This window comes from Centruroides sculpturatus, unplaced genomic scaffold (genome assembly GCF_000671375.1).
Source record: "Centruroides sculpturatus isolate CEXI.00-Female unplaced genomic scaffold, Cexi_2.0 scaffold911, whole genome shotgun sequence".
NCBI lineage: Eukaryota > Metazoa > Arthropoda > Arachnida > Scorpiones > Buthidae > Centruroides > Centruroides sculpturatus.
The window spans coordinates 281166-300892 of NW_019385154.1; the positions used below are offsets into that span (position 1 = coordinate 281166).

Genomic DNA, 19727 nt, shown 5'->3' on the forward strand with positions numbered 1-19727 from the left:
TGAGGCGATTAAGGCGTCGGCCTACCGCCATGGAGGACCAGGTAATGAATTCGCGCGAGTTGAAAACACCCAAGAAATTTTCAGGGTGGTCCTTACACCTTATGAGATACAGGCAGGCCAGAAGATAGACGAGAATTTGGCTAAAAATTGTTGTGCTTTTGTTTGGTCAATTGCTGCTAGGTTTGCTTTTAAATCTTATTTCTTGGTGGAAGTAGATAAGCAGGAATGGGTTTTTCTTTTTTTTTTTTTTACAGAAACTGTATATTGCAGTGTGGCTTTTTGCAAATATAGGTAGATAAAAAAGGTAATATCTCATTTTATTACTTTCCTGTAAGTAATAAACTTAAAGGAAAAGGGACTGTAACCAATCTATTTTCTTTTCATTCATTCCAGATCATGTGTCTCATTATTGTGAGCAACAACATAATATGAAATGAGGAACAAAAGCCATGCTCTGAGGAATTTTATAAATTTAAAAATAAAATAGCTCTTAGAAATGCCCTTCAATGGTTTTCAATCTATTGCTATGTCTTTCAAAATGCAGAAGTATTCGTACTTCCTCGATAGAGCAATGAAGGTCTGGATTTTTTTTTGGTTATAAAAATGGTCTATTATTAATTTAATATGGAACATAGTTGATGCTAGTTTAAAGATGAACATTTAGAAGCAATCCTAGTGGCAACAAACTGAACTACTGTGCATCCCAATTTGTTGTATAATTTCTCGGCCTGTCTATATCTCATTGTCTGTCCCAGATAGGTGGGGTCCCGCCCCTCACCACCTGGCCATCCCATCGTATGCCTGACTGAACACACAAAGGGCTTGGAAAAAAGCTCTCTGTTCAGTGCCCACAGGGCAAAGAAGTAAAATAATAATTATTACACTTTTTAACTACATTGTAATTATATAGAAAAAAGCATATTTATATTACTAGAAAATGTGCTTACTCATATTGTTCGATTTATATTACAATTTTTAGATACAGATTTCATCCCCGTTAGGTCGAAATTCAGTTACGAACTAACGGGATTTCGAACTATCTGAATTCAAATTAATGAGGATTTCCTGTATTACAAAAATAATGTATAAACTTATAGATTATTATACAAATTTAATATTCCTTTGAGAAAAAAAATATTTTATATCATGTAACATAACAAATAATGTTAAAGTATCATTAACTACATAAGATTTCATCAAATCTGACTGACGAATAAACTCTGGAAATGAGATAACTTCTTTATTTCCTGGTCGCTGAATGCAGCAAGAAAAAGTTTTAAAATAACTTTGATTTTTTCCAGATGCATCTAATATACCAATCATACCCTGTAATAATACAAAATTTTATAATAATCATTTTATGAATAATTTACCAAACATTTATTAAATCAAAAATATATATCTTTTAGTATATTAATAATAAATATATTATTAATTTATTTATTCATATATCATAGAAGATATAGCACTTTACTAAACATTCATTTTTATTTAAAAATAATACATTAAAAATATACATTAAAAATAATAATTTTGTACATATAAAATGTTATAAAGATCTGGATATAAATCAAAATTTAACATTGCATTATTTTGATATTACATTGAAAAATTTTGATTACATGAAGTTGCCAAACTTTACCTTTAATAAAGAAATTAATTCACACTGCAGCCTCAAGTAGGTTCTCTGACATTATTGCAGCATGCCTCATTTTTTTAAACTTTACTGGTGACAACAGCCACAGCAGAACAAAGATTTTCAAAACTAAAATTAATCAAAACTTATTTAAGCAGCGTGTCACAACACTGTCTTAGTTCTTTGGCTATATTAATTGAAAAAACAACAGCTTGTCAACTTGATCTGGAGAAAGCAATTTACCAATTTGTAAATGAAAACGAGAAAACAACAATCTTGAAGTTTTTTATGCTTTATTATGTATTTGTTATGAAACTAAACTTGCATACATTTTGTCAATACAGTTTATATACTGTGATACTGTGTAGTAAATATTATTAGGTACTCCTTACTTAAAGAATTATTTTGTTTTATTTTTATACTAGCTGTATCAGGCCACGCATTGCTGTGGCTCAGAATGTATCTATTATAAATGTATAACACTCCTCACGGGGGGAAATTTCAAAAAATCCTTTCTTAGTGTACATTCTCTTGACAAACCCTATTAAAACGCAAAAAACCACATCTAAAATAGTATAATAGAAGCCGAGTTCTTCACGGTCAGCCTTAACCCTGTTTCTCTAACCCAGGGGGGGGGATTTAGACATCTATATAATATAAAAACACGCACGTATTTAAATGCAATGTTGTTTCAAAATTTCAAAGCAATCGGTGAAGAACTTTCAGAGTTTTAAGATTTTGAACAAACGAACATTTACATTTTTATTTATATAGATGATAATATAGTATTATTATATATTTATTAAATTGAATATCTTATTGTTGAAATGTCTCAAATCTCAAATAAATTATTAAGTAATGTTAAAACCTTACTTAATAACAATTTACAATAAATCGAAATAATTAGATAGTCTATATGTTTTTAAATTAAATGTTCAAAACAAATTTTGTGAGACCTCTTCCGAGGAACAAGGGGCGCACTGATTATACTTGCTCCAGGGCGCTGAATATGTAGCTATGCACTGTAAAGGAGATCAATTTATGGTGTTATTTAATTAAAAAAACATACAGAATTGCAATGATAACTCCAATGTTTATTCACTTATTTAAACGTTTTCAATGTTCTAAAGCTATCTTATTTAAGAGTAACAGTCATAGAACAGCGGTTCTCAATTGATTATATGCCAATTGGTATAGAACAGTTTTTAATACACCTACAGTTAGGTGTCATATTTTAAAAATAGCAAAGATAATTATTAAATAATACCTCCATAAAAAAAATAATTAATGCTTTTGAAAAGTTATCTTAAAATAATCTTAATTTGTCAGTTAATGTCCTAGTTTTGTCTGATAACAATAAGCAGCAGACTGATCACAATAACAGACAAAATTTTACACAGGAATTAAATACAGTAATTGGTTTTGGAAAACTGGTTTAGATTACATTAAGCGGCTGATAACATAAACCAGTGACCATAATAAGTGACGACTACTGTATAATATCCTAAAACTTTAATTTTTTGACTGATTATTGATGTAAGGCACAAGCACATTAAGATTCTGACAGACAATAATTTCGGGCAAGACTGACTTGTGTGAGGCCGGGACAACCCACCCCCCCTTGGACGGAAACCAACTGTCGAGCTAAAGTCAATATATCGGTGACTTATTACGTAAATAGGACCGGTGTGACCAAGGAACAGGGTGCGAGACGATTTAATTGTCGCATTCCAGACCTAATTGACAGATCCGTGATCATCAATCGTGAGAACGAGTGAGGGATCGACCGTCAAGGAAACTTTGGACAGTCACTTTACAGAGAGTTCAAAGCAGGTCCTGCTGACACTCCTGTGGAGGGGGCGGCGACTGAGACAGCTTCCTCCTCTCCAGGACAGAAAAACAGACATTAGGTAAAATTTACGGGTCCGTCATCTGGGAAAGGGCTTGACCTGACTTCGGAGGGGAACGGCCTGGACGGGGATATTTGGCGACCCCGCGGCCTGAATCGCGTCCCTGGTAACAGAGCAGGGACCAATAGAATTGCAGGGGACCAACATTCGAACCAATCAAAATCTCAGGATTTCAGGGAGAAAAAGATTATAAAAGCCCGAAATCCCAAGGACATGAGGCGGTTGGGAGTGAACAGTCTTGCGGATCACCAGGATTGTCCGAAGGAGGGCAAACACGTGAAACGGAACAAGTGATAGACGAACAAGGGGACTGAACTTCCCGCCACAGAACTTTCCATCCAACGGTGCTTTGAGGGATTCTGCCTACCGACAGAGATTGGATCCATCAAAATCGTGCACAGCGTGAGCCCAGCTTCCACTTCCTCCTCCCAGGGATCGTCTCCTGAGCGACCAACAAAATTCAGATGATCCTCCATCGAGTGGGTACAACTTTGCCACAGTTGGACTGTGTAACTCACATATCTGTAAGCATGTTTTTACCAAATAAACGCATTAATTGTGGATTTATGGTCTCTGTGTGAGTCTTTGCGTCCAGCAAACCACTACCCCCATATGGAAAAGGCGTTCTCGTGTCATCCTGACTGATCACAGGCAAAGTGAGGGTCATAACGTTTCACCTTAAGGTTGACCTCCGTGCGAGTTACAAGTCGGGTACCCCGCATCCTTAGAATGGGGACAATCTTCACGGTGGTGTCTCCCCAAGGGTGCCGTCTTTACACTTGTAATGAGATCAATCAGACTGAGGGAAAAGAAATACTCTCACTCATACTACTAAACAGAGCCAATTGCAAAGGGAATGAAGGTAGAAATTTTTCCCCATCCCCACTTCCCTCGCAATCCAGAGAAGACTTGAGAACTCATAATGGTTCCTACCTTATAAAATTAATGTTATTTTTACTAACAGAAAATAAAATTTTTAAGACTTTTTATTAATTAAACAAAAAAACATTCTATGTATTTTCTTTGTTCAGAAAGCACTGACAAAAGAGACCTGCTAAGAAGGAAAAAGAACCCACTCTATCTTAGGCCTTATACAAGCTCTCACCAGCCCTGATACTAAAGTATGGAATGAGATTGGAATAAAATTCAGATTTCTTACAGTAGGCTGACATCTTACTGTATGGCCATCTGACTAAATAGTATTGTACTAAAAAATAATTTTGACTATTAACATATTTTACAAAAAATTAATGTATTTTAATAATCTGATTTTTATGTTCTAAGTAAATGGTCAAAATAAAAAAAAAAAACATAGACTAAATCAAATATCTAAAATTAACAGAGTATTTTAAAGCTATAATTCAATTAAAATACTAAATAATTTGGCATTATCTATAGAAGTGGATCCACAACATACTTTAAACTTACCGTTATATTGCAGGGCCAATATAAATTGTCATCATTAGGGCCAGCAACCATGTTAAGTTGAATGAAAAGATGAGTGCCCCAACTAAGTTTTACATCACCATTAAGATTTGCTTCTAATAAAAACATATATCCATTTTCACCAATAGAAAATTCTTTACTAAAAACTGTGTAGTGACCTCCTATCTTTGTACCTTTTATCTTGCTGTATTTATTAATAGGCCAATACAGAATGCCAACATTTTCTTTAAGGAAACTGTTGTTAGTATGATTAACCTTAAAATAAAAACATTTGGAAATTGAAAGTTTTTCCTCATTTATAACTTAAAATTATATAAATAATAATAATTTTATTCTATTTTAATTATATACAGTATGTTAAAATTTTACTTGTTAGGCCAAATAACCACATGATTACATCGGGCTAATTTGTTGCAATTATATTAATTAATTTATTTAAGTAATTAATTAAATATAATTGTGGAAAATTAGCTTGATGTAATCCAGTGGTTATTTGGCTTTACAAATTTATCAGATTAATGTTTGTTTATGTACTTTACTTGTTACTTTTATTTTTAAAAAATTGCAACTATAAATGTGACAAATTATATTTTTAGAATTATTTGATGTAGACACTAAAACCTGTGTAAACCAGAATTGCCCAGTACCAAACATTTTCTCAGTTTGGCAGGTTTCCATTTTGAACAGTATTTTTTAACATAAAAAAATTGCTCCATTTCAAAGAATTATTTCTGTTTAGATAGGTTTCCCTATTATTCTAATTCCATTTTGGACATATTTTACTGTAATATTAATATAATATTAGTGAAGATCTTATTGAAAATGTTCCTTCCCAACTCCGCCTCGTTGAGTTGGTTTCTTGTGTATCACGACTCGATGTGGTGAATCAGGTTCGTCGGAAAGCACACCTCCACACTCAAATTGAAAGTATTTACAGTTTATTTACAGTTGTCCAAGTTATAAACATAGTATGTGTACAGGAAGATCATGGGTGGTGAATTCACGTGCCAGATTGGCGTCTGGAAACTAATACTCTTGGGAGAGACCTCAGTCAGCTTTCGGAGTCGGCTCAACTGCACGGTCGGTCCGGTCTCAGCACTAACCCGTCCCTGAGAAGATTAACAGAGGAGAACACTCTCTCTTTACGCTCAGCGGGCTTCCCAAGTGCCTGAGACAACCGTGTATCAGTCTCTTGCCCTTCTCTCCTTCCCTCTCGTTCGGCCCGCAATTTAAGGGATTTTGGAACGGGAACTTCCGACCAATCACGACCCTTTTTTATGCCCGAACAGCTTACACTCAGGTCCGCCGTCATCCGACGAGAGTGGAGCTCACACAAACGTCCGCCACTTGTTTACGTTCGTTCGTTTACAATATGGCAATTGTACTACCGTCTCACTGCAGGTGGGTCCAATTAACAAAGCCGTACCCCCTTTGTCCCCGCTGTGCTAAAAGGTTACTACTTTACATCTCCCACCGACAAGGTTCAAACTGCGCTTTAACAAAAGCCTGTTTGACCTAAACATATACCATCACCACGCACCATAATTATCGTTACACAAATCAGTTCTTACAATACATTTCCCCTTTTTCTAATACAAGGGGCAGATTACTATAGATATTATTGTATACTAACAAATTATTTACAGTTATAGGTTCTTAATATCTAGCAGACACATATTTACAGTACAATACTATCATTGACAAATTGTTCCATTAATCTATATTCAGAATCGCCTTGTAGATATCACTTATATCTATCCGAAGGACTTAACACGAAATTTAATATGCCTTGTTCGTCTGATCTGGAGGTTCCGGATTGTCCCTGACTTCCGGTCTGTATACGCCGTCAGCATTAGTACGCTTTTTCCTTTTTCTGTGCCTGATCTCGACATTGTATTTCCGTGACTCTGATGCCCAACGTGCCAATTTCGCACTATGAAGTGTACGGTCATTTTGCTGGAAGGGAGTGAGTACCTGACGACTACTACATACCCTGCAATATTTTTTTATATTACCCCTTTTTTCCACCTTAGGGTTCGGACTATCTCCTTTGTTAACCCTTTCACCTATGACCTTCTTGTTACGTTTGTTCCGTTTATTTATTCCCGTCCGCTTAGCTTTCTTTAAGGCGCAATAATCGGCTGCCGAAAGTAACGCATCTGTGGTGCAGCTAAGCTCGTCGGTCAAAGCGCAGGTTATTGCTACTGGATTATAATAATTTCTCTTTCTGCCCAACCACCCTTTTAAGCTTACAGGTATGGTTACTAATGTTGCAGATACCTGCTGTCCGAACGCGCCGATTAACTTCGTCTTACCCTCTGTACGGGACATGTAATTGGGTATCAAAGCTTTTCTCATCACCGTTATTTCTACCCCAGTGTCTACTATTGCAGAAAATTTTCGACCTTGATAAGTAAGCAGGAGATTTTCGTTTAAGCTAGCGGGTAAGTTTCCACTAATCGTATCTTTTCCGATTCTTACCCTAGCTACTAACTTGTCATCAGACTTTACCGTTTCGTCTAACGTTGTTACCACTCGCGCTGCTCTAGACCTCAGCATTTCATCCTTAACACGTCTCTGAGGGCAATCCCGTTTGAAATGTCCCGTCTGATCACAAATATAACATTTCATTTTTGATTCCCTCCTCTCCGGCTCTCCATTGTTCGCACTCACACCCCCAGTTCCAAAGGCTGTTCTTTTATCTCTTTCGGATTTACACCTGAACTCCCCATTTCCAACTGCTTCCGCATGCTTTTCGGCATACCTAGCTATCTCTCCCGGCGGGAACCAACCTTTACCCTCTTGCAATAGAACGTAACGCCTAGTGTCGGCATCTAGCTTAGTCTTAAGATGATCCGAAACAACTAGCTTCATCAATCTTTCGAAGGAATCTACGCCTCTACTATTCAAATAATACCGATAAAGGTCTTCCATCCTAGCCGCGAATTGGGGCCACGTTTCCCTACTTCCCTTTTCGGAGGAAGTGAACTCCTTAAGATACTCTGCAGCAGACAACTTTAATTCGTCCAGCACGAATTGTTTTAAAGTTTCGTAGTCTCTGATTTCATTTGCCGTGAGTCTACTTAAAGCTGTTTTGCATTTCTCTGATAATACCGTTAAAACTAACTGTCCCTGAAGCTCTTCCGGTACGTCGTATGTTTGCAATACAACTTCCACAGCACGGAACCATGAAGGCACTTCCGCCTCCTTGTCCGGCATTTTGGGTAAAGCCCATCTGATTTTCCTAGCTAGACTATCCAAGTTACCCCCTAGCTCAGAGTTATTACTAGCCCTAGAGTCATTTCGTAACCGATCTCTTTCTAATTCTATTTCACATTTTCTAATTTCCATTTCCATTTCCTTGTTTTTAGATTCTATTTCAGCTAGCCTAATTTGTAGGCGTAACTTCTCTACATCGTCTGACTCTATCTGTCTCTCTATTTTATTCCGGTTTTCCATGACCTCACCCTCTAAGATTTCCCTTTCCGACTCCGTATCCATTTCCTGGGATTGACTAAAACCAGTCCGATCTCCCAGATCCTCGGAACACGACATGCCCTTTTTTGACCCTTGAGTCCTTCCGCGTCCCGGCATTCTGAATACGAATAATTAAGAACAACTTACCAATAGCTGTGTTCTGCCTTGATTTCCGGCTGTTCTTCCTTTCGTAAGTGTCCTGCGCTGTTTTCTTTAGTCCTTGAATGTGGGCTCAGTACTTCCCTGTCTTCTTGCGGGAATCTCCTGAAGAGTTGCAAGACTATCCTGCCGACTGCTCCAGTGAAGATCTTATGGAAAAATGTTCCTTCCCAACTCCGCCTCGTTGAGTTGGTTTCTTGTATATCACGACTCGATGTAGTGAATCAGGTTCGTCGGAAAGTACACCTCCACACTCAAATTGAATATATATATAGTTTATTTACAGTTGTACAAGTTATAAACGTAGCATATGTACAGGAAGATCATGCGTGGTGAATTCACGTGCCAGATTGGCGTCTGGAAACTAATACTCTTGGGAGAGACCTCAGTCAGCTTTCGGAGTCGGCTCAACTGCACGGTCGGTCCGGTCTCAGCACTAACCCGTCCCTGAGAAGATTAACAGAGGAGAACACTCTCTCTTTACGCTCAGCGGGCTTCCCAAGTGCCTGAGACTACCGTGTACCAGTCTCTTGCCCTTCTCTCCTTTCCTCTCGTTCGGCCCGCAATTTAAGGGTTTTTGGACGGGGACTTCCGACCAATCACAATCCCTTTTCTTTGCCCGAACAGCTTACACTCGGGTCCGCCGTCACCCGACGAGAGTGAAGCTTACACAAACGTCCGCCACTTGTTTACGTTCGTTCGTTTACAATATGGCCATTGTACTACCGTCTGACTGCAGGTGGGTCCAATTAACAAAGCCGTACCCCTTTTGTCCCCGCTGTGCTAAAAGGTTACTACTTTACAATTAGGTCAGTCTGCAAACCATCTGGCATATTATTAAAATATATTTCATGAACCATTACTGGTCCACTGATCTAAAATGTTCAATAATTGGTTTTTTTTTCCTTTAAATTTCTGTTATGATTAGTGATTTACTGTAGACACTTTTACTTTTTAAAAAGTAGAGTGACAAATAATCTTAATTATGAATGTGTTATTGTTATTGTGCAGGTGGGAGCCATTAGGCCAAAAGCACTAAATCTAAAAAGTAATTATGAATGTGAGTAATTTCTTGCAATTCACAGAAAAATTTATTTTTAGTTTTCAATTTTAAAAATAGACACCCACAACTGCTGTAAATAATGGGGCTGTACAACACGTACCTCAGAAACCTTTAACCGATGCAAACTAAAATTTAACAATACAAACGTTTTCAGACAACTCCTGGCCCTTCTTCAGGTAAAGAATCATTTGAAACAATATTAAATACGAAAGATAGAATGGAATCAAGTGCTCAATAGTTCCGAACATAAAAGTTTCTGTCATATCGAAAATGTTTGTATTGTTAAATTTTAGTTCGCATCGGTTAAAGGTTTCTGAGGTACATGTTGTTAGTAAACTCTGGTGTGCAGTTGTTCGTTATTATAATCGGGCTATCTTTTGGAAATAATAAATATAAATTACAAATGCGCCTAATGCCTCAGTCTATGTGCCAAATTCATTTGTAATTCATAATTATTATTTCCAAAATATATCCTGATTATTTATGGCAGTTGTGAGTGTCTATTTTCTAAGCATCCGGTTTTGGTTGGTGTTTTTATTTGAAATTTTAAAAATAAAAATTTTTTAAATGAAATGAAATAAAACGCTCTTAAAAATTATTTAAGGTTTCATTTTGTTTGTTTATAATCAAGACTAATACTTTGTGACTGTGTTTATAAAATTACAAATAATACAAAATATTAAGTTTAAATAATGTTCAAAAATTCATATTTTCCTGAACACTAATTTCTAACTGAATGTTTAAATTTTTTATTTTTAGTTAGTCAGCTGTATCAGGATAAATCTGTACTTAAGAAATAAATACAATATACTAAAATTGAAAATACAGGAGAACTTTTATAAACTGGAACCATCTCTGCACCGTCATCTATTACAGAAGACAGCTATTTAGAAGAAATATATATTTTTGCTGCATTTATTATAGAAATAAATGTAAATAAAAATTTATAAGAAACTAACTCAATATTAATAATAGATAAAAATATAAAAAATAAGAAATTATAAAGACTATTTTAATTGCAGCTTATCAATTCTAAAATAAAACAAATGTATCTTAGCATTGATCAATTTAAGTGCCATCTGCCTATTTTTATAGATGTTTATGAATTTTCTCTGCAGTTTTTTAAATTACATTTCATTTTATCATATAATCAATTAGTCTTTCTTTATTTTTTTACTTAAACAACATTCATAAACTAATACTGCTTATCTAAAACAGTCAATGAACTTTTGATTAATTAATTGTGAAGAATATCCAAGATGAAAGTAGAAAACCACTAGTGTGGACATTCTTCACAATTAATTAAAATTAGTTATACAGTGTGATTGTAAAGTCCCTCCACAAAGAGCCATACCCATGTGGCTTGGACAAGTGCCCCAATGTACAGGGGCACCTGTACATTGGGTCACTTGGGGCATATACTCCTTTTTTGTGTGTTGCCCTTTTCCTAATCCTCAAGAGGGCCTCAAATTCCATTATCAAAAAACAACAAAAATTCACAACTTTTCCACAAATATAAAAGAAACTAATGAACAATATTTGTCCATTGTCTCATGCAACTTAGTCATATGGTGACCAAAGCTTGGTCTTGAAAACAAGAAACATTTCTTGTTTTTAAGACCAAGTTAGCCCTAATTGCAACCAGTGCAATCTTGTGGAAAATGCTGATCCAACATTGAATCACAGTTTGAAGCTTCTTGCATAATGTAATGTTGATGTCTTTTTTTATATCTTCTGTCCCCTCTTCTTTATAGTCTGCAAATGCTGCTGAGTGACATCATACCTTACTTTAACTCTTAGCATGTGGTCTGCCTGTAACATCATTACTTCATTCCTGGAAGCGCCTTCCATTTTCCCACTCATCGCAGAAGAACTTTAAATCACACTGTACAAAAAATTATTATATAAAAAGTTCAATATGGAGGACAAGAACATCATAAAATATTGGTATTGGACTGCCAAAAATGGTCAGAGTTTACATAAGAAAAACTTAAGTTTACACAATAAATAAGAACAGTAAAATTACTATTGTACATTCCAATTCAATTTGAAACACTGAATGTTTGGTTATAGGATTATAAATCAGACAAATATTCAGAATCATGGAAAAGTCAGTTGAACTGAGTGTATTGAACGCAGATAGAGCTGAAATTATTAATGTAGCTTTAATAAAGTGAGTGAAATAAAAGAATACTAACATTTTCTACCCAGTTAACAAGCCATTCTTAAGCATGTGCAATTGAAAGTAGAATACAGTATGTTGTATGTTAGATACACCTAAAGATCCCTCACAATCAGAGATTTGTCAATTATAAAGATGAAATTAAACCAGAGGGTTTGCTACAGTTTTATTTTCCTATACACAACTCTTGGCACAGAGGTAGATTGGCAGACAGCCAAAATCATCAGAATTATCTTTCATCCTTCTCACACCAGCATCATAAAGAGGTGTGAAATTTAAAACCACTCCATTACCAACACAAATATAAAAATCTGGGATAAGGACTCCCTTCCCCCGTCTAGCAATATCTCTTTACTATTTCTTATCAATAGCTGCCATCATATCTTCCTTGCTCGTTTACTCTATTGAGTCTAGCTCTTCATTCTTCCAACACTAGCCTTCCATTTTTGACAGTCCATGCCTGAGGATGGCCCATTAACCAAATTGAAAATAATAAATAATGTATGATTTTTGCATTTTACAAATTAAAATCTTTGACTGTTATTGAATGTGTAACCATTATATGTTGTTTTATGTTATGATTGTTGTTATATGAGCATGAATGTGTAGATGGATAACACAAAGAGGTAAATATTCATCTCCTTTGATTCAGCACAATTTACTGACAATAATCAGGAAAAAATGAAGACCAGACACCCATTGAGTAAACCATCCATATTATTCAGTATTCTCCAAATGTTTGTGATCAAATGTGTAACCATTAGATGTTATTTTATGTTATGATTTGAATTTTTGAGCCAACCTGCATTGATTCTTTTAATGCATTGCAAGCAACTGAGGCAGATCCATCATAGAAATCAAAATAATTTTTGATTATTAAAAATTTTGCTGGAGTTTGTTAAGATGAGTTTTTGTTGACTTAATTCTTCAGTTGTGGTTATTTTTTGTTCATCTAGATCAGGGATGGGCAACCTGCAGCCCGCAGTAATATTTTTTGCGATCCGCATTGCATAAAATATGAATAAATATATCAATTTCCCAGCTTAAGGAAGTATGCAGCAAAAATTCAAATGTTATTTTCTACAACTTATGTATGTGAATAGTTTCCCTGCAATGAATTTAGTAAAAATTAAAACAAGAAACTGGCTAACAGACACATCGAAACTAATTTAAAACTAGCAGTGACTAATATTTAACCAAATATTTCCAATATATTACATTTACATCATTTCCAGAAGCTAAATTAAGTATACTTATACTAATTTATAATTATATATGAATAAATAATTGATTTATTGACATTTCCTCCCTCTTTTCTCTTTTGACCCATGTCAATTCAAAAGTTTTGAAATGCAGCCCTTAAATAGAAAAAGGTTGCCCATTCCTGATCTAGATCAGGGATGGTAAATCTATGGCATGCGTGCCCAAAGTGGCAAATAAAGAGAAATCATCTGACATGCAACATATACATTTTCGATTTATCATCTGTTTTTTTCAATCATTCCTTCAGTTTATCACCTGATCATCCCTTTTTAAAATTAGCTTTTTTACATTTATTTTAATTAAAGCATATTTGTTTAATTTCTTTAAATATCATTATTTGAAGTTTAAAATTTTGGCACATCTTTAAAGCTAAGTATGCTTACATCATTTACATCTTTAAAGCTAAGTATGCTTACTATATGGCACACAGGCTCAAAAAGGTTTGACATCCCTGATCTAGATCATTACAAGCTTGAAGAAGAATTCCACCTTCAGTGGATTATTGTAACTGATGAAATATGGGCCAGGTCCTACAAACTGGAACTGAAATATTGCCAAATGAGGGACATTGCCAATCACCCATGTCTGAAGAAATTGTGCAACAAGAACTGGGTAAGGTAAAAGTGTTTATGGTGCATATGACTTCAAACAGGCACTCTTGACTTATTGTGTACTAGAGAGATGAACAGTTAATACTAGACACTATTGCCACAACTTGAATATCATCATCATCCAGCAATTTATCACAAAAGGTCATAGCTGCTGCAGTCACAATCCTAGCATGTGATTATACGTGTACTTTAACCATTCTGAATGGCCTTGGGGATACCTCTTCAGTATACTCAGCATTAGTCTTGTTATAGCCCAATAATATGGCAGATCGGTTAACATTAATTCATTGTTGGGTTAGTGGATTTAAAGTTTCAAGATAAAATCAAATTGATAATGAGATACATGAATGATATGTTTATTGTTTGGAAAAACCAGAATAGAATCCATGACTTCATATGACATGGTAATGAAATTCTGCAGGGGTGACACTTACTCTAAATGATACTAGTTTTGTCAGTGTTAATTTTTTAGGTTTAACCAAATGTAGGAGGAAAAAGACCTATTTATGTATGTATTCGATAAGTCCATGACAGTCAACTCTTTTATATGCTGGAAGTTGGATGACACCATCAAGCTTGTAGCTTTTAGGACCCTAATTAGTAGGGCTAAATTGCACTCTTCACTGCAAATTGACACAGCAATAGAATTTAAACAAATATAGCCCATTGTCATGGTTTTCTAGATGGTGTCATGGATATTATTATTAAGGCATGCTACAGAAAGTATGATAGACAGAATGGTGGTAAGGGTGAGCCAGAAGTTCTTGCTGAAAGATAATAAGGGTAAAGCTGTGATTACTTTTGTAACACCATTTGCTAGGTGTATCAAGTATACATTGGGGGTAAGAAGTTTACTATAAGATTGAATAGTCTAGACTTCTTATCTAAAAAAACTGACAGTGAATTCTTTAAATCAATTTCATTTTACTTTATATTCATAATTATAATTGTTAACTACTGAAGTTAATTAATTTTAAATTCAATTTTTATGCAGATATTATGTAATTTAAGTTGTATGATATGAACAATATATAAAATTAATTTTTGTATCTAAAAACCTGCTTTCAAAAAACTTACTTCTAACATATTAAAATTTTATAAATAACTATAAATTTATTTATGAGAGATAGTAAGGTGCAAAATCATTAGAAAACTTGGGGACTTGGGAAAGAACTGTCTCTTCATATTTTCCATGTCAAATGATCTGCCAAATTATCAGGCTATAATAAGGCTAATTTAATAGTTAGATATTAAGTAATTTGACTGAAGAAAGGCAGTTAGGTTGTCATCTTGTGATAATTTTAATAATCAAAATAAAGTAATTTTAATTAAGAATTTCTGAAAGAAAAGAATCAGCCTGGAGCAGGACTCAAGCAGGAGTTGCAGGTTCCTGGGCCAATTCTTTTCTTCCAGAAATTCTAAATTAAAATGACTTTATTGTGATTATTAAAATTATCACATGAAGGCAGCATAGCTGCCTTTCTTTAGTCAAATTACTTAACATCTAATTATTAAATTACACTTATTAAAGCCTGAAATTCAGTAGATTGGTTTGTTTTACTTAAAAATTGGATTTATGGATTATTGTTTTCTCATGTCATTCATTCTTATCATTTCTTCCTTGACAGTTCTTTCTCAGCATGAATAATATAGGAAAGAACTGTCAATGGAAGAAATGCTTAGAAGTAAACTTGTTTATAGATCAACTTTCTAGAACAGAATTGTTTAGTCACTAATTTAACAATCCTAGCATTTTAACATTTAATAGAACTATCATTGTCTTTAAAAATTTCTATAAGATAACTAACTATGAAAAAAGCAAATTAATATTTTTTTCATTTCATGTACTTCCTCTTCTATTTGATGACAATCTTTTGAATATTATACACTTAATCACCTTTCTGTATTTTCATGTCTTTTTATTATAAATTGATTCTCTTTTAATTTGAAAAAATGAAATAAAAAAAATCTCAAGTGAAATTTCAGTATATTTTAAGTGAAAAATAATAAAATTTTCAGCCTAATGTTTTTATATCTAAAAATAAGAATTTATTTAATAATTAAGCACAAATTTTATTTTGATGAAAAATTTAACAAAGTTTTCAGTAAAATAAACATTTTACAAACTATTTTTAACCACATTTTTATCTTTTATTCTGAAATAACAACTGTTGTCTAAAACAAAACTCAGAATAATCAAACAGTAATCCAATTAACAATATAGTAGCATTAGCAAGCAGCATTAATTTTTTAAATTAATTTTTTATATTATGTTTGATATGTTATCACTTTTTTGAATAAATGCATTTGTCATAATTTGTACAGATGAGGATAAAATAATATAGTTTTATACTTTTAAATTATGCTTTTTCATGTTTGCACATAAAAAAATTTTTGGATAGTTGTTCCATATTGTATTCTGTCAAGTAATTCAACCAAAAATATTCTAGTTCTAAGTATAATAGAATTTACCAGGAATGGTTGGTCATTATGGACTAGTTGAGATGACCCCACCAATAATTTCATTAAACCAAATTAGTCAATGACTAAAAAGCATCTTAATTAACAAATTATCTAGTCTTTTTTTTATAATCTAAATTATTATCATAAAAATAAAAATCAATTCTCACAAAAGCAAATATATTTATGATTGCATTCTTCCATACTCAAGGTTGGCCTTCAAAAAATATCATGAGATGATTTTAGACATAGGAGTATACACCATTGCTGCTAGTTACCATTAATTGGCATTTATGTTTCATTAGGATCATCTCAACTAAGTCCTGTTCACAATGTACTCTTAACTGCATATGTGAAAATGTGCATTTCACTATGTTTTATAATCTTTTGCGACTTATTTTTTTAATGATTGAATAATTTAAAATTATTAAGTTTATTTTTTTCCCCCATCTTTTCATTTCATGATTTATTAATATATATTATATCATTTGTTTATGTAATGTTTTTACTTATTTTATTACAGAATTTTTTAATTATAGCATTTGTTTCAATTTCAAGTGTCTCTTAAAAATTGTCTTAAGTTTTCATTATTGTTCATTTTACTAAATTATTGATGTTAATGCTTATTATAATTATACTGGTATATTTTCAACCTGTCATCATGGTATTCTTCATAACATGTCAATTAACATCATAAACTTTTATATACAAATAAATAAAATCATCAAAAATAAGCATGTTTCTTTTTTATTATTATTGTACTTTTGTTAAAATCCTAATTTTCTATTATTAACCTACATAACTTAATTTAGCTCCACCATTTTCTGGATCAACAAGCCATTTGAAATTTATTTATTAATCTTAAATATTGTTATAACATAATATTGAATAATCTGCAAAGAAAAATGTAAAAAGTAGAAATAAATAAAAGTGTAAATTTTACATAGGTTTGACTCCTCTTTTCAATTATTATATCCAATATCATTTTCATGAATTTTCAAAAACATGAATAGCTTATTCTGTTGTTATTCAGTAATTACTTACCTCAAAACTAGTCTAGATACCATTATATATATAGTATATGTGTTATATTAAAAGACAACACAAAACTAAGAATTCATTATATATTTGAGTGAAATTATATCAATACAGCTGACAGATCTCAGATGGTAACTGATAATTGAAGACAAGTGGACGAAGGTACAGTATGTTATAAAATTAGCATGCACATAAAATAAAATTACATAGCTAATTCATGCATTGATAAATCTTAAGTGTTATTTAATTTCCAAGAACTTTAACAATGCTACGCAATAGGTGGATGCATTACACCTTCACCTATGTAAGACAATCAGATTTAATAATTGTAACATAACTGTCTTATACTAGTGTCTTCAGTTATCACCATAAACATAAGTACCCACATAATAATTTAATTTAAAACAAAAGCAAACATTATACAAAATCATCAAATTATTTTAAAATAATTAGAAAACTGAACTGATAATTAAACCATTTATACATTCAATCATTAAAACACAATAAAAATAATTATACAACTACACCAAGATAAGACAGAAATCAAGATATGATCACAAATAACCAATATTGATTTTTAAAAATATAACTCAATTGAAACAAGTTTTTAAGCTATTTTAATGTGCGAAATTTAGTTCAAATGTACACTAGTAATTCTTAGGCAGGTATTCAAAATAAATAATCATGTTTATACCATTTTATTTTTAATTTGTTTGTAGAACTACTGTATATGTATTTTGTATTCAGATGTAGATCTGTATATAAGAAGTTTTATATTTTTAAATTTTAAATTATGAAATTGAAACATCAAAACATGTTTACACTGTTAAATTGGTAAAAGATTAATGGTAATAAATGCATGAAAGTTTACTACGAATTATTTTTAAATTTCGAATTTTGGCATTTATCCAAAATCTGGAAAAGGGTAACAACGTTGATGACATCTATTTTCAAAGGATCGAATCTACAAATATCGTCTTATCTAACCAAATCATACATTCAGACATTTAATTATTTGCGATTTCGTAAACAAACGATCTAATCTGAAAGATTCGATTATTTGATCAAACTTCGATTTTTCTCCAGAAGAAAACGACGAAATTTAAAAACAAAACACAACATCGAATTCAAATTTCTTAAATTATCGATAAGATTAAAGACGTTACGTAAAAATTCAACGATTGAAATATTGTTAAAAGTTTTGCATCGTAATTGTGTCTAAGCCTAAGCTTACCTCGCTGCTTCTGCTGCGCAAGAGGATTGATCATTCAAATTCGAACTCATAGATTTCAATATTTGTATATATGTTTTTTGTGCAGATCGTTTAATTTATGACTTATGAAGCTATTCTAATCTCTTTAAAAACACGTGAAAATAAACTATAATTCCAAACACGATAATAAACTATATAACTGAAGATCATTTCGATGATTTTCGGCCATCTGTCGGCGAAAAGTCTAGAACAAAGAAATCTTGGTACTAAATTTAAAATAAACATACTTTTTATTCCTAAATGCGTAATTAATGAAAGTTTTGTTTACTTCTATTTTTTGGGTTCCTTGACTTTTTTCTTATATATTTTTATATATTCGATAAAAATAGATATTTGTTTTTTTTTTTTCGTTAGTTAAAAGTTTTATTTTTAAAATGTCTCTTATATTAACATATTATTAATTTAAATGTCACATTGGTTTAGCTTTAAAATCTGTTTTCTTTTATTGCTGAATAATTAAATTAATACAATTAATAATATGCATGAAATACAACAAAAATGATATTCTTAAAATTTTAACTGAAAAATAAATACCGGTAAATATTTTTTTTAACATTAAAATTTGTAGATGGCCGGATGGCCCAGCGATCAAGGTGGCAGCTACCGCTCCGGGGGACTCGGGTTCGAATTCAGACGGGTTGATAAAACCCCAGAATTTTTCGGAGAGTAGTTCGTCTGGATATGTCCCTCGCCACCGGCCGCCCCATTGTGGGCTTGTTAAAAGAAGTTCTCTTAGTGCCAACACAGCGGAAAAAGTTATTAAAAAAACACTAAAATGTTTAAAGATAATTATGGTTGTACAGGAAGGAATAAGTGTCGTAAGGACATTTACGCTCCGAAATTTAAGAAAGATAATGAATCTATTGAGTCAGTAGCGTAGCGTGCAAGGACTATATACTACAAGGATAGCCAGATCCCTATTCTACAATGTTAGCCAGGAATGGCAAGTTAGTGACGTCAGCACGAGTCCTGACCTCTCTGTTTACATAGAGCAGGGTGTGCACGTGTTTAGTTTTCGCTTTTAATTTTAATTAATATTCGTCCAATTTTGTGATTAATGAAGTGATTTATTTTAATATTTCTGTAATTGTTTTATTTGACTAAGATTTTATAAGGTAAGATGATTTAAATATAAGTCATTAAATATTTAAAGCTATATTTTTATGTTAGGAAGAACAAAATGCTGAGTACTAGGTGTGCTGTGTATGG

General features: G+C 32.8%; 1 protein-coding gene across 1 annotated transcript; it reads right to left on the reverse strand.

Moving 5' to 3' along the window:
* Positions 1-230: 230 nt before the first annotated feature.
* On the reverse strand, positions 231-8728 carry LOC111635538. Its single transcript, XM_023380528.1, has 4 exons — positions 8371-8728; positions 6781-8322; positions 4975-5247; positions 231-1326 (listed from the first exon to the last, which is right to left on the reverse strand). The coding sequence occupies exons 1-4, from the start codon at positions 8584-8586 to the stop codon at positions 1102-1104; spliced, it is 2256 nt and encodes a 751-aa protein (XP_023236296.1). The 5' UTR covers positions 8587-8728; the 3' UTR covers positions 231-1101.
* Between the last annotated feature and the right edge of the window lie 10999 nt (positions 8729-19727).